Source organism: Haematobia irritans, chromosome 4, assembly GCF_050003625.1.
Source record: "Haematobia irritans isolate KBUSLIRL chromosome 4, ASM5000362v1, whole genome shotgun sequence".
NCBI lineage: Eukaryota > Metazoa > Arthropoda > Insecta > Diptera > Muscidae > Haematobia > Haematobia irritans.
The window spans coordinates 32,638,414-32,650,361 of NC_134400.1; the positions used below are offsets into that span (position 1 = coordinate 32,638,414).

General features: G+C 29.9%; 1 protein-coding gene across 1 annotated transcript; it reads left to right on the forward strand.

Annotated features, from left to right (window-relative positions):
- Nucleotides 1-1,507: 1,507 nt before the first annotated feature.
- On the forward strand, nucleotides 1,508-7,716 carry veli (L27 and PDZ_signaling domain-containing protein veli). The gene is made up of 4 exons (XM_075305791.1): nucleotides 1,508-1,668; nucleotides 2,159-2,425; nucleotides 2,481-2,614; nucleotides 7,339-7,716. The coding sequence occupies exons 1-4, from the start codon at nucleotides 1,632-1,634 to the stop codon at nucleotides 7,489-7,491; spliced, it is 591 nt and encodes a 196-aa protein (XP_075161906.1). The 5' UTR covers nucleotides 1,508-1,631; the 3' UTR covers nucleotides 7,492-7,716.
- Nucleotides 7,717-11,948: the final 4,232 nt, after the last annotated feature.

The following is an 11,948-nucleotide window of genomic DNA, read 5'->3' on the forward strand; positions in this document are numbered from 1 at the left end:
AAATTATAAACTTATAAATTTAGTATCAACTATAAATAAATAAATAAATCTGAACCGACTTCTTCCAAAATTCTATTCTGACCCAAATTAGGAACATGTGCCAAATTTGAAGGCGATTGGACTTAAATTGCGACCTAGACTTTGATCACAAAAATGTGTTCACAGACAGACGGACGGACAGACGGACATGGTTATATCGATTCAGGGACCCACCCTGAATGCTGCATTTTATTTTTTGGAACATAGCAATTAATTCTTGTGATTCCATTCATTGCTACCCCAGTACTATACATGTTGGTTGAAGTGCTAATGCTTGTTTTTCAACATCAATTACTGTGCTCCTTTTGTTAACATTTTGTTTTGTGTTTATTATCCCGATGCTCAGTACAAATGAAACGATGGTAAAATATAATACACCAAATAAAGCTTTTATTTTGTTAACATTTGTGTTAAAATTTCATGTTTTATACATTATTTATGTTCTACAATATAATAGCGAGCGGCTAGATGTTGGTTGCTAGATTATTATGGAAATACAACTCCATGTTATACTTTGTTTTATCAATCGATCAGATGACATTTTTAAATAATAGTCCGATCCACTTTTGCATTATAAATTCACAAAAATCAGTTTAATAAATAAATAATTTCTTAATTCATATTGCAAATGGCGCCATGTTATGAAAATACTCGAAAAAAAAACAAAGTATCACAAATGGAAAAAATTTCGCTAGTTTTTCGCATTTTTTGTTTTGTATGGAATTTCAACGCGAAAACCGAACAGAGTACCGGCCTTTACATTTTAAATCGGATATGGATAGGATCCCGTTAATATCTCTAATTTTAAGAGTACAAAAGCGCGACAGGCGCTAAATCTGATATGGATATATAATGGTTAATATCTCTCTAATGTCATGCAGTTTTTGTCGACGCTTCTCTCAAATATCATACAGTTTGCGTCGGTGTCACCCAGTTCAGTTCTCTGTCGGCCTTATGAAACGTAGGAAAAATAGGATTTAGAACCTAGTTTGTAGTATCAAATGTTTTTTATATGTCTTTTCATTCTATTAAATTTTTTGGCAGACAATTTGAAATTATAACTGCCCTAATAAAGAATTTATAAAAAGAGCGCTTCGACCGCAACGCCGGTTATACCAAATCTGCAAGCATTGGCGACATCTATACGGTTGACATTTGTTGTTTTTGTAGAAGAGAAATTTTCGTCCTCTTGTTTTTTAATACTCTCTGGGCAAAAAGCTTCAACAAATTCCCACATATTTTTCAACTAAAAATTTCCATTTTGTAAAATTGTTTCAAAAATCACAAAGTAATTCGTTCAAAAAATGCTTGAATCCGTGTTGAATTTATACATTTGTTCAATGCTTGGGTATATTGGGTGGGATGGTGTGAGTTTTTTATGTAAGGAAAACAGATACCAAATACCGAGTTTCGGTTATTATATATTTTCATTCCATTGGACATTGTTTAATACGTTTGTTTTGACATTCGCAACTTTCTCCAACACAAACGCACTCACAGAGAATTTTATACACGAAAAACAACTACACTATCAAGAAGTGTAGGAAAACATTTGTCTAAAAATAGTGGACTTCCCTGGTACCAGAATTAAAATGACCGACGTTTGTGAACCTTTAACTCTCGCAAGGGGTGGGTGAGCCTACATACAAATATATTTAATTTTTTATTGTTTCCAAAAGGCAAAATGTAGTAGATACATTAGTGATTCAAGGACCTAAGGAATGTAAATGGTTTTTTAATGCACATAAGTATTGATTTGATAAACGTAGTTGGATCGCCAAGACAGACAGCCTCAGGAATATTCATGGCTAAGATGGTTTATTCAATAATGAGAAGAAACCGTGGTTGCATACCAAATCCTACTGATGTAGTACGCAACCACTGTCAATGTGTAGCTGTCTTCGCCCGACTTTGTTACTTTTCATGTCATTTAAGTGTAAATGATTGTCAAGGCTACAAATGATAACAAAATATCTTAACAGAAAAAATCCTGAAAAATTTATTCTACTTTTATAGAAATATCTTCTGATCTGATTAATTTTCTTCTGATCTGCTTAAATATATTTATCACTTCGTTGAAATAAATTCTATTTCAAAATAATTGCTTCAATTTTCCTAGATGTCAAGAGGTCCATAGAACTATTGGAAAAGCTTCAAGCTAGTGGAGACTTCCCAACAACAAAATTGGCAGCTTTGCAAAAGGTATTGCAAAGTGATTTTCTCAATGCAGTCCGCGAAGTATATGAGCATGTTTACGAGACGGTAGATATTCAAGGATCGCAAGATGTAAGGGCTTCAGCAACAGCCAAGGCTACTGTGGCTGCCTTTGCAGCTAGTGAAGGTCATGCTCACCCCAGAGTAGTGGAACTACCTAAAACAGAAGAAGGTTAAAGGTGTGATATAAATGATAAATTCTCGTTACTTAATGAAACTCATTTTAGGTCTTGGTTTCAATGTTATGGGTGGTAAAGAGCAAAATTCTCCAATTTATATATCTCGTATAATTCCTGGCGGTGTCGCTGATCGTCATGGTGGATTAAAGCGGGGCGATCAATTACTGTCTGTGAATGGAGTGGTAAGAATTGCTTGTTTTTTCTGTTTGTGTATGTACCGAATTGTTTAAGAATTCATTCAAGCTTTAATTGATTTTATTAAATTGAAAACAAAATTATTTAAAAATTAATTTTAGCAAATAATTTTTTAATTGATGTTGGTATTTGATATTATAATTTCTGTGATTGAAGAAATTGTAACTCGGTTGGGGTAGGTTTTAGAGGATGACAATGTTGCCAGATGATTTTTGATTATTCCCTCCAAATCTTAAGAAAAAAAAACCCCTAAAATGGTCTAGACTTTTTTCAAAAACCCCCAATATATCTATCAATGTAATAATACAATATATCTATCAATTTAAAAAGTAGGCAAAACAAAATAATTCAATTAAAAAAAAAGGTTTATAAAGTATAAATATCTATTATTTATATAAACACACTAGGCGCGGAATTATGAGACCAATAGCTCTTAAAATGCCTTCAGCTGGTAGGTTCAAATATGTCTTCTTAATTTGTTTTTAATTGTGTCAAATATTGATAATGCCCTTTCGGCAGAAGCGTTTAAAAAATATAACGAAGGTAATGCTATTGCATATTTGCTTGTATTTAGGAATTTGGGTTGATTTTTTTTTGCTCAAAATTCATACCCGAATTGTTCCGAATTTGATTGAAAATTGCTCCACTTTATAGGGTCTAAGATATTTTTTACCTCCAAAAATCCCCCAAATAAATATTACCCATAGAAACCCCTAAATTTGGGGGGGAACCTCCCAACCTGGCAACACTGGAGGATCACAACAATTCTAGGATCGAATTGATGTCCACTATCGACTATAGTTTCATTATTATTCCTCAAGGTAATTTTCCTGAAGTGGTCTCCTTTAAAGTCGCTCAAGAATTTTCATTTATCCGTCTTCCTTAAAGTCGATTAAAACATCCAACCATAGGCCCTGATGAAGGCGAATATGTTCCATAAACAACACCCCGTCGATCGGCTAGAGCCTGAAAGAATATACTTATAATGAATGCATTAATAATTCGTCGTGATTCTTCTCTCAAATTGAACTATAACAGCAAGCCTAATTTATGGAGATAGCTCTAAAGAACAGTAGAACGTTTAAATATACAAAGAAAACAATTTTTGGTTCTTAAAAATCCTTTAGATAAAATTTTATTACCTAAAAATCGTACGAATTGGTCTTCAATAGAAAAAATATTTAAAACAAGTGAGTAAAGTAGAAAGTCGGGAGTGGCTGACTATATCATACCCTAAACCACCCCTACAAAATTAGTAAACATTGTTTGTGGGGTATCAATGTCATAGGTTTGGGGAAAACCCGCATTTCCATAAGAACATTAAGGGGTACATGGTTATGGGAGTTTTATCACAATCTGAACAGAAATGTTTTATATTATCTGAATCTACAAAGTTAGTATGTCACTAATATTGTGTTCATTATTAAACAAGTAAGGAAAGTCTAAAGTCGGGCGGGGCCGACTATATGATACCCTGCACCACTTTGTAGATCAAAATTTTCGATACCATATCACATCCGTCAAATGTGTTGGGTGCTATATATAAAGGTTTGTCCCAAATACATACATTTAAATATCACTCGATTTGGACAGAATTTGATAGACTTTCACAAAATCTATAGACTCAAAATTTAAGTTGGCTAAAGCACTAGGGTGGAACACAATTTTAGTAAAAAATAATACCCTGTTCCACAGTGTGGCGCAGGGTATAAATATGGGAAACATTTAAATCTGAAGCAATTTTAAGGAAACTTCGCAAAAGTTTATTTATGATTTATCGCTCGATATATATGTATTAGAAGTTTAGGAAAATTAGAGTCATTTTTAGAACTTTTCGACTAAGCAGTGGCGATTTAACAAGGAAAATGTTGGTATTTTGACCATTTTTGTCGAAATCAGAAAAACATATATATAGGAGCTATATCTAAATCTGAATGTCATAGGTTTGGGGAAAAACCGCATTTCCATAAGAACATTAAGGGGTACATGGTTATGGGAGTTTTATCACAATCTGAACAGAAATGTTTTATATTATCTGAATCTACAGAGTTAGTATGTCACTAATATTGTGTTCATTATTAAACAAGTAAGGAAAGTCTAAAGACGGGCGGGGCCGACTATATGATACCCTGCACCACTTTGTAGATCTAAATTTTCGATACCATATCACATCCGTCAAATGTGTTGGGTGCTATATATAAAGGTTTGTCCCAAATACATACATTTAAATATCACTCGATTTGGACAGAATTTGATAGACTTTTACAAAATCTATAGACTCAAAATTTAAGTTGGCTAAATCACTAGGGTGGAACACAATTTTAGTAAAAAATAATACCCTGTTCCACAGTGTGGCGCAGGGTATAAATATGGGAAACATTTAAATCTGAAGCAATTTTAAGGAAACTTCGCAAAAGTTTATTTATGATTTATCGCTCGATATATATGTATTAGAAGTTTAGGAAAATTAGAGTCATTTTTAGAACTTTTCGACTAAGCAGTGGCGATTTAACAAGGAAAATGTTGGTATTTTGACCATTTTTGTCGAAATCAGAAAAACATATATATAGGAGCTATATCTAAATCTGAACCGATTACAATCAAATTTAGCACACATGACTATATAAGTAATTGTACTCCTAGTGCAGAATTTCAACCAAATTGGGCCAAAACTCTGGCTTCTGGGGCCAAATAAGTCCATATCGGTCGAAAAATATATATGGAAGCTATATCTAAATCTGAACAGATTTCAGTCAAATTTGGCACACATGACTATACTACCAATTGTACTCCTTGTGCAAAATTTCAAGCTAATCGGGATAAAACTCTGGCTTCTGGGCTTATATAAGTGCATATCGGGTGAAAGATATATATGGGAGCTATATATAAATCTGAACCGATTTCAATAAAATTTGGCACACTTGACTACACTACTAATTGTACTCTTAGTGCAAAATTTCAATCAAATTGGGTCAAAACTCTGGCTTTTAGGACCATATTAGTCCATATCGGGCGAAAGATATATATGGGAGCTATATCTACATCTCAACCAATTTCAATCAAATTTTGCACACTTGACTACACGACTAAGTGTTATGTTTGTACTAAATTTCAAGCAAATCGGTATAATACTCTGGCTGCTGGTTCCATATTAGTGCATATGGTTATATCGACTCAGGGGCCCACCCTGAGCATTATTGCCAAAGACACCATGTGTCTATCTCGTCTCCTTCTGGGTGTTACAAACATATGCACTAACTTATAATACCCTGTTCCACAGTGTGGCGCATGGTATAAAAAAGATTAAATCGCTAAATTAGTGTGGGTAATAAATCCAAATTTCTGAAAATAGGGCAATAGATTTATGTAAGATGTACAGGTAAGTCTCAATACGATCGGCTAATACATGTATATTTGAAATTTGAGCAACATTGAGGCATACATATATCTAAATCTTAACCGATTTGGATGATATTTTTCAGATTTGGTTGATACCGCAGAAGGTTACATCAGAGTAAGATCGGGTACTAAATAAATATGTTATAGTCAGAAATAAAGTTATAAGAGGTAAATTTTTCAAAAACGGGTTATACATAAATATGGGAGCTATATCTAAATCTGAACCGATTTGGATTATATTTTGCAGGTTTTGTTGAATTACAGGAGATTAATTTGTGCTAAATTTGAGTGAGATCGGTTAATAAATGAGACCAAAGGGATCAAAAATAAGGTTATAAGGCGGAAATTTTCGAAAATCGGGAGCTATATATAAATCTGAACCGATTTGGATGATATTATGCACATATAGTCAGTACTACAGAAGATTAGAGTGAGTCAAATTTGAGTAAGATCGGTTGATAAATAAGGGTTTTATGGCCAAATTTGTCATAATCGGGCGATACATATATATGAGAGCTAGAGCTAAATCTGAACCGATTTCGATAATGTTGTGCACATATAGTAAGTGCTATAGAAAATTAGATTTGGCCAACTTTGATTCAGATCGGTTGATAAATAAAGGACTTATGGTCAAATTTGGGAAAATCGGGCGATACATATATATGGGAGCTATATCTAAATCTGAACACTTAAAGGGTGGTCAATTAGATTACTTTGTGGCAAATTTGATGCCAATCGGTTAGTAAATGAACGCAATCTGAACCTATTTATCGAAATCGGGGGATACATATATATGGGAGCTATATCTAAATTTGATCCGATTTTTTCTAAATTCAATCGCGTTCGTCTCTGCACTAAAAAAACGCGACGTACCAAATTTCATCAAAATTGGTTAATAATTGCGACCGGAATCCTGCGAACAACAAATGCATGGACGGACGGACGGACACCAAGCGCTAGATCGACTCAGGATGTGATTAAAAGTCGATCGGTATATATTTTTTGGGGTCTAAAATCAATATTTCTGGTAGGCACATTTTTTGGCAGATCAAAGTTATTATACCCTGACCACTATGTGGTTTAGCGTATAAAAATATAAATAAAATTGGCTGCTAATCATTTTTTCGGCGAAAAGTAGATTAATCTTTTGTGGACTTTTCAAAGTCATTTATTTTAGCATTTACTAGATTCTGAAAAATATCACTTCTTAAGTTTATTAAATGTCTTATGTATCTTATTTGTAGTTCATTATTTGCTATTCATTCCTTGTGTTGTATAATTTTTAAGCAATCGTTTTTTGCCCTTTTTACAGTCGGTCGAGGGTGAAAATCACGAGAAAGCTGTGGAACTTTTAAAACAAGCTGTAGGCTCCGTAAAGCTTGTTGTAAGATATACACCTAAAGTTTTAGAAGAAATGGAGATGCGTTTTGATAAACAACGTACAACAAGGACCAGAAGGCAATAAATGTTTATTTAACAAAAACAAAAGGAACATTTGAAATTGCAATTGCAAATGTTAGTTACCAATTGTATGATGTACACATCAAATAAAAAAAGAGTATTTAAGAATGCATATAAACCTCGAATGGCACCAAGGAATTTGGACATGAGCAAATCACTTAATCGAATAAAACTCTTTCATGTTTCGCATTTTGAACCCAATATAATAAATTGCTTCCTCTAATAGAAATTGTGTTATGGACTATTGTGTTTTATTTCATTTCATAAGGCGAGCCTATCTAAATCAAATCATGAAAATTACTAGGTAATGGTTTGTAAGATTTGATTTTTCTTAGTGCGATAGTTTTGGTTTAGGCTGAATTGAAGAAAAAAGGTTATATAGACCGAAACTATCTGGTTATCTTGGTAAGCTGGGTTTCACCCATGAAATTTTGTAAAATTTTGTTTCTATAGAAAATTTTGTCAAAATTTTATTTCTATAGAAAATTTTGTCATAATTTTATTTCTATAGAAAATTTTGTCAAAATTTTATTTCTATAAAAAATTTTGTCAAAATTTTATTTCTATAGGAAATTTTGTCAAAATTTTATTTCTATAGAAAATTTTGTCATAATTTTATTTCCATAGAAAATTTTATTTCTATAGAAAATTTTGTCAAAATTTTATTTCTATAGAAAATTTTGTAAAAATTTTGTTTCTATAAAAAATTTTGTCAAAATTTTATTTCTATAGAACATTTTGTCAAAATTTTATTTCTATAGAAAATTTTGTCAAACTTTAGTTCTATAGAAAATTTTGTCAAATTTTATTTCTATAGAAAATTTTGTCAAAATTTCTATAGAAAATTTTGTCAAAATTTTATTTCTATAGAAAATTTTGTCAAAATTTTATTTCTATAAAAAATTTTTGTCAAAATTGTATTTCTATAGAAAATTTTGTCAAAATTGGATTTCTATAGACAATTTTGACAAAATTTTATTTCTATAGAAAATTTTGTCAAAATTTTATTTGTTGTTGTTGTTTTTTATTTCAGCTTAAAACCATACATTGACTAAACTACAAGAGTAGCTTAACCAACAGAGGAAAAGAATGTTTGTCAAATTTATTTGGGCAAAGCCCTATAGACTGCAAGATGGTTGGATGGACGCACGTTTCGGAATTACCACATTCCTCATCAGCATCCTCTACTTGCAGCAAAACTATCAACCAATTATCAGAATAAATTCAGGCAGTTTATTAAACCCAACAAAAACCACACTTGAACCCTCCGAAAAAAGGTTTTACATTGATAGCCGGCTTATGCCGAAATAAATTCGAAACAAACATATCTCTTTTCCTATGCCACTGTCAAATCATCGATTTGAATTCACATGGCTGGGTTTATTTTGAGCGTGCCTCCTCTTCTTTTTCCATTTGTTTTGTTTTGTTATTGTTGGTTTTGTTCTTTAAGCATTGTTGTTGTTTTTTATTTCAGCTTAAAACCATACATTGACTAAACTACAAGAGTAGCTTAACCAACAGAGGAAAAGAATGTTTGTCAAATTTATTTGGGCAAAGCCCTATAGACTGCAAGATGGTTGGATGGACGCACGTTTCGGAATTACCACATTCCTCATCAGCATCCTCTACTTGCAGCAAAACTATCAACCAATTATCAGAATAAATTCAGGCAGTTTATTAAACCCAACAAAAACCACACTTGAACCCTCCGAAAAAAGGTTTTACATTGATAGCCGGCTTATGCCGAAATAAATTCGAAACAAACATATCTCTTTTCCTATGCCACTGTCAAATCATCGATTTGAATTCACATGGCTGGGTTTATTTTGAGCGTGCCTCCTCTTCTTTTTCCATTTGTTTTGTTTTGTTATTGTTGGTTTTGTTCTTTAAGCATTGTTGTTGTTTTTTATTTCAGCTTAAAACCATACATTGACTAAACTACAAGAGTAGCTTAACCAACAGAGGAAAAGAATGTTTGTCAAATTTATTTGGGCAAAGCCCTATAGACTGCAAGATGGTTGGATGGACGCACGTTTCGGAATTACCACATTCCTCATCAGCATCCTCTACTTGCAGCAAAACTATCAACCAATTATCAGAATAAATTCAGGCAGTTTATTAAACCCAACAAAAACCACACTTGAACCCTCCGAAAAAAGGTTTTACATTGATAGCCGGCTTATGCCGAAATAAATTCGAAACAAACATATCTCTTTTCCTATGCCACTGTCAAATCATCGATTTGAATTCACATGGCTGGGTTTATTTTGAGCGTGCCTCCTCTTCTTTTTCCATTTGTTTTGTTTTGTTATTGTTGATTTTGTTCTTTAAGCATTGTTGTTGTTTTTTATTTCAGCTTAAAACCATACATTGACTAAACTACAAGAGTAGCTTAACCAACAGAGGAAAAGAATGTTTGTCAAATTTATTTGGGCAAAGCCCTATAGACTGCAAGATGGTTGGATTTCTATAGAAAATTTTGTCATAATTTCATTTCTATAGAAAATTTTGTCAAAATTTTATTTCTATAGAAAATTTTGTCAAAATTTTATTTCTATAGAAAATTTTGTCAAAATTTTATTTCTATAGAAAATTTTGTCAAAATTTTATTTCTATAGAAAATTTTGTCAAAATTTTATTTCTATAGAAAATTTTGTCAAAATTTTATTTCTATAGAAAATTTTGTCAAAATTTTATTTCTATAGAAAATTTTGTCAAAATTTTATTTCTATAGAAAATTTTGTCAAAATTTTATTTCTATAGAAAATTTTGTCAAAATTTTATTTCTATAGAAAATTTTGTCAAAATTTTATTTCTATAGAAAATTTTGTCAAAATTTTATTTCTATAGAAAATTTTGTCAAAATTTTATTTCTATAGAAAATTTTGTCAAACTTTATTTCTATAGAAAATTTTGTCAAATTTTATTTCTATAGAAAATTTTGTCAAATTTTATTTCTATAGAAAATTTTGTCAAAATTTCTATAGAATATTTTGTCAAAGTTTTATTTCTATAAAAAAATTTTGTCGAAATTTTATTTCTGTAGAAAATTTTGTCAAAATTTTATTTCTATAGAAATTTTTTTCAAAATTTTATTTCTTCAGAAAATTTTGTCAAAATTTTATTTCTGTAGAGAATTTTGTCAAAATTTTATTTTTAAAGAGAATTTTGTCAAAATTTTATGTCTATAGAAAATTTTGTCAAAATTTTAATTCTATAAACAATTTTGTCAAAATTTTATTTCTTTAGAAAATTGTGTCAAAATGTTATTTCTATAGAAAATTTTGTCAAAATTTTATTTCTATAGAGAATTTTGTCGTTTTCTTGATTTCAGCCTAAAACCATGCATTGACTAAGCTACAAGTGTAGCTTAATCAACAGAGGAAAATAATGTTTGTCAAATTTATTTGGGCAAAGCCCTATAGACTGCAAGATGGTTGGATGGACGCACGTTTCGGAATTACCACATTCCTCATCAGCATTTTGTCAAAATTTTATTTCTATAAAAAAATTTTGTCAAAATTTAATTCCTATAAAAAAATTTTGTCAAAATTTTATTTCTACAAAAAAAATTTTGTGAAAATTTTATTTCTATAAAAAATTTTTGAGAAAATTTTATTTCTATAAAAACTTTTGTCAAAATTTTATTTCTATAGAAAATTTTGTCAAAATTTTATTTCTATAGAAAATTTTGTCAAAATTTTATTTCTACAAAAAAAATTTTGTGAAAATTTTATTTCTATAAAAAAATTTTGAGAAAATTTTATTTCTATAAAAACTTTTGTCAAAATTTTATTTCTATAGAAAATTTTGTCAAAATTTTATTTCTATAGAAAATTTTGTCAAAATTTTATTTCTATAAAAAAAAATTTTGTCAAAATTTTATTTCTATAAAAAATTTTGTCAAAATTTTATTTCTATAGAAAATTTTGTCAAAATTTTATTTCTATAGAAAATTTTGTCAAAATTTTATTTCTATAGAAAATTTTGTCAAAATTTTGTTTCTATAGAAAATTTTGTCAAAATTTTATTTCTATAGAAAATTTTGTCATAAGTTTATTTCTATAGAAAATTTTGTCAAAATTTTATTTCTATAAAAAATGTTGTCAAAATTTTATTTCTATAGAAACTTTTGTCAAAATTTTATTTCTATAGAAAATTTTGTCATAATTTTATTTCCATAGAAAATTTTATTTCTATAGAAAATTTTGTCAAAATTTTATTTCTATAGAAAATTTTGTAAAAATTTTGTTTCTATAAAAAATTTTGTTAAAATTTTATTTCTATAGAACATTTTGTCAAAATTTTATTTCTATAGAAAATGTTGTCAAACTTTATTTCTATAGAAAATTTTGTCAAATTTTATTGCTATAGAAAATTTTGTCAAAATTTCTATAGAAAATTTTGTCAAAATTTTATTTCTATAAAAAATTTTTGTCAAAATTTTATTTCTATAGAAAA

What these genes read in the sequence shown, in the direction of transcription:
- veli (XM_075305791.1), top strand. Translation starts at nt 1,632, where the DNA reads ATGACCGACGTTTGTGAACCTTTAACTCTCGCAAGGG. An exon ending in ACCTTTAACTCTCGCAAGGG is followed by an intron (nt 1,669 to 2,158) that starts GTGGGTGAGCCT and finishes CAATTTTCCTAG; the next exon opens with ATGTCAAGAGGTCCATAGAA. An exon ending in TACTGTCTGTGAATGGAGTG is followed by an intron (nt 2,615 to 7,338) that starts GTAAGAATTGCT and finishes CCCTTTTTACAG; the next exon opens with TCGGTCGAGGGTGAAAATCA.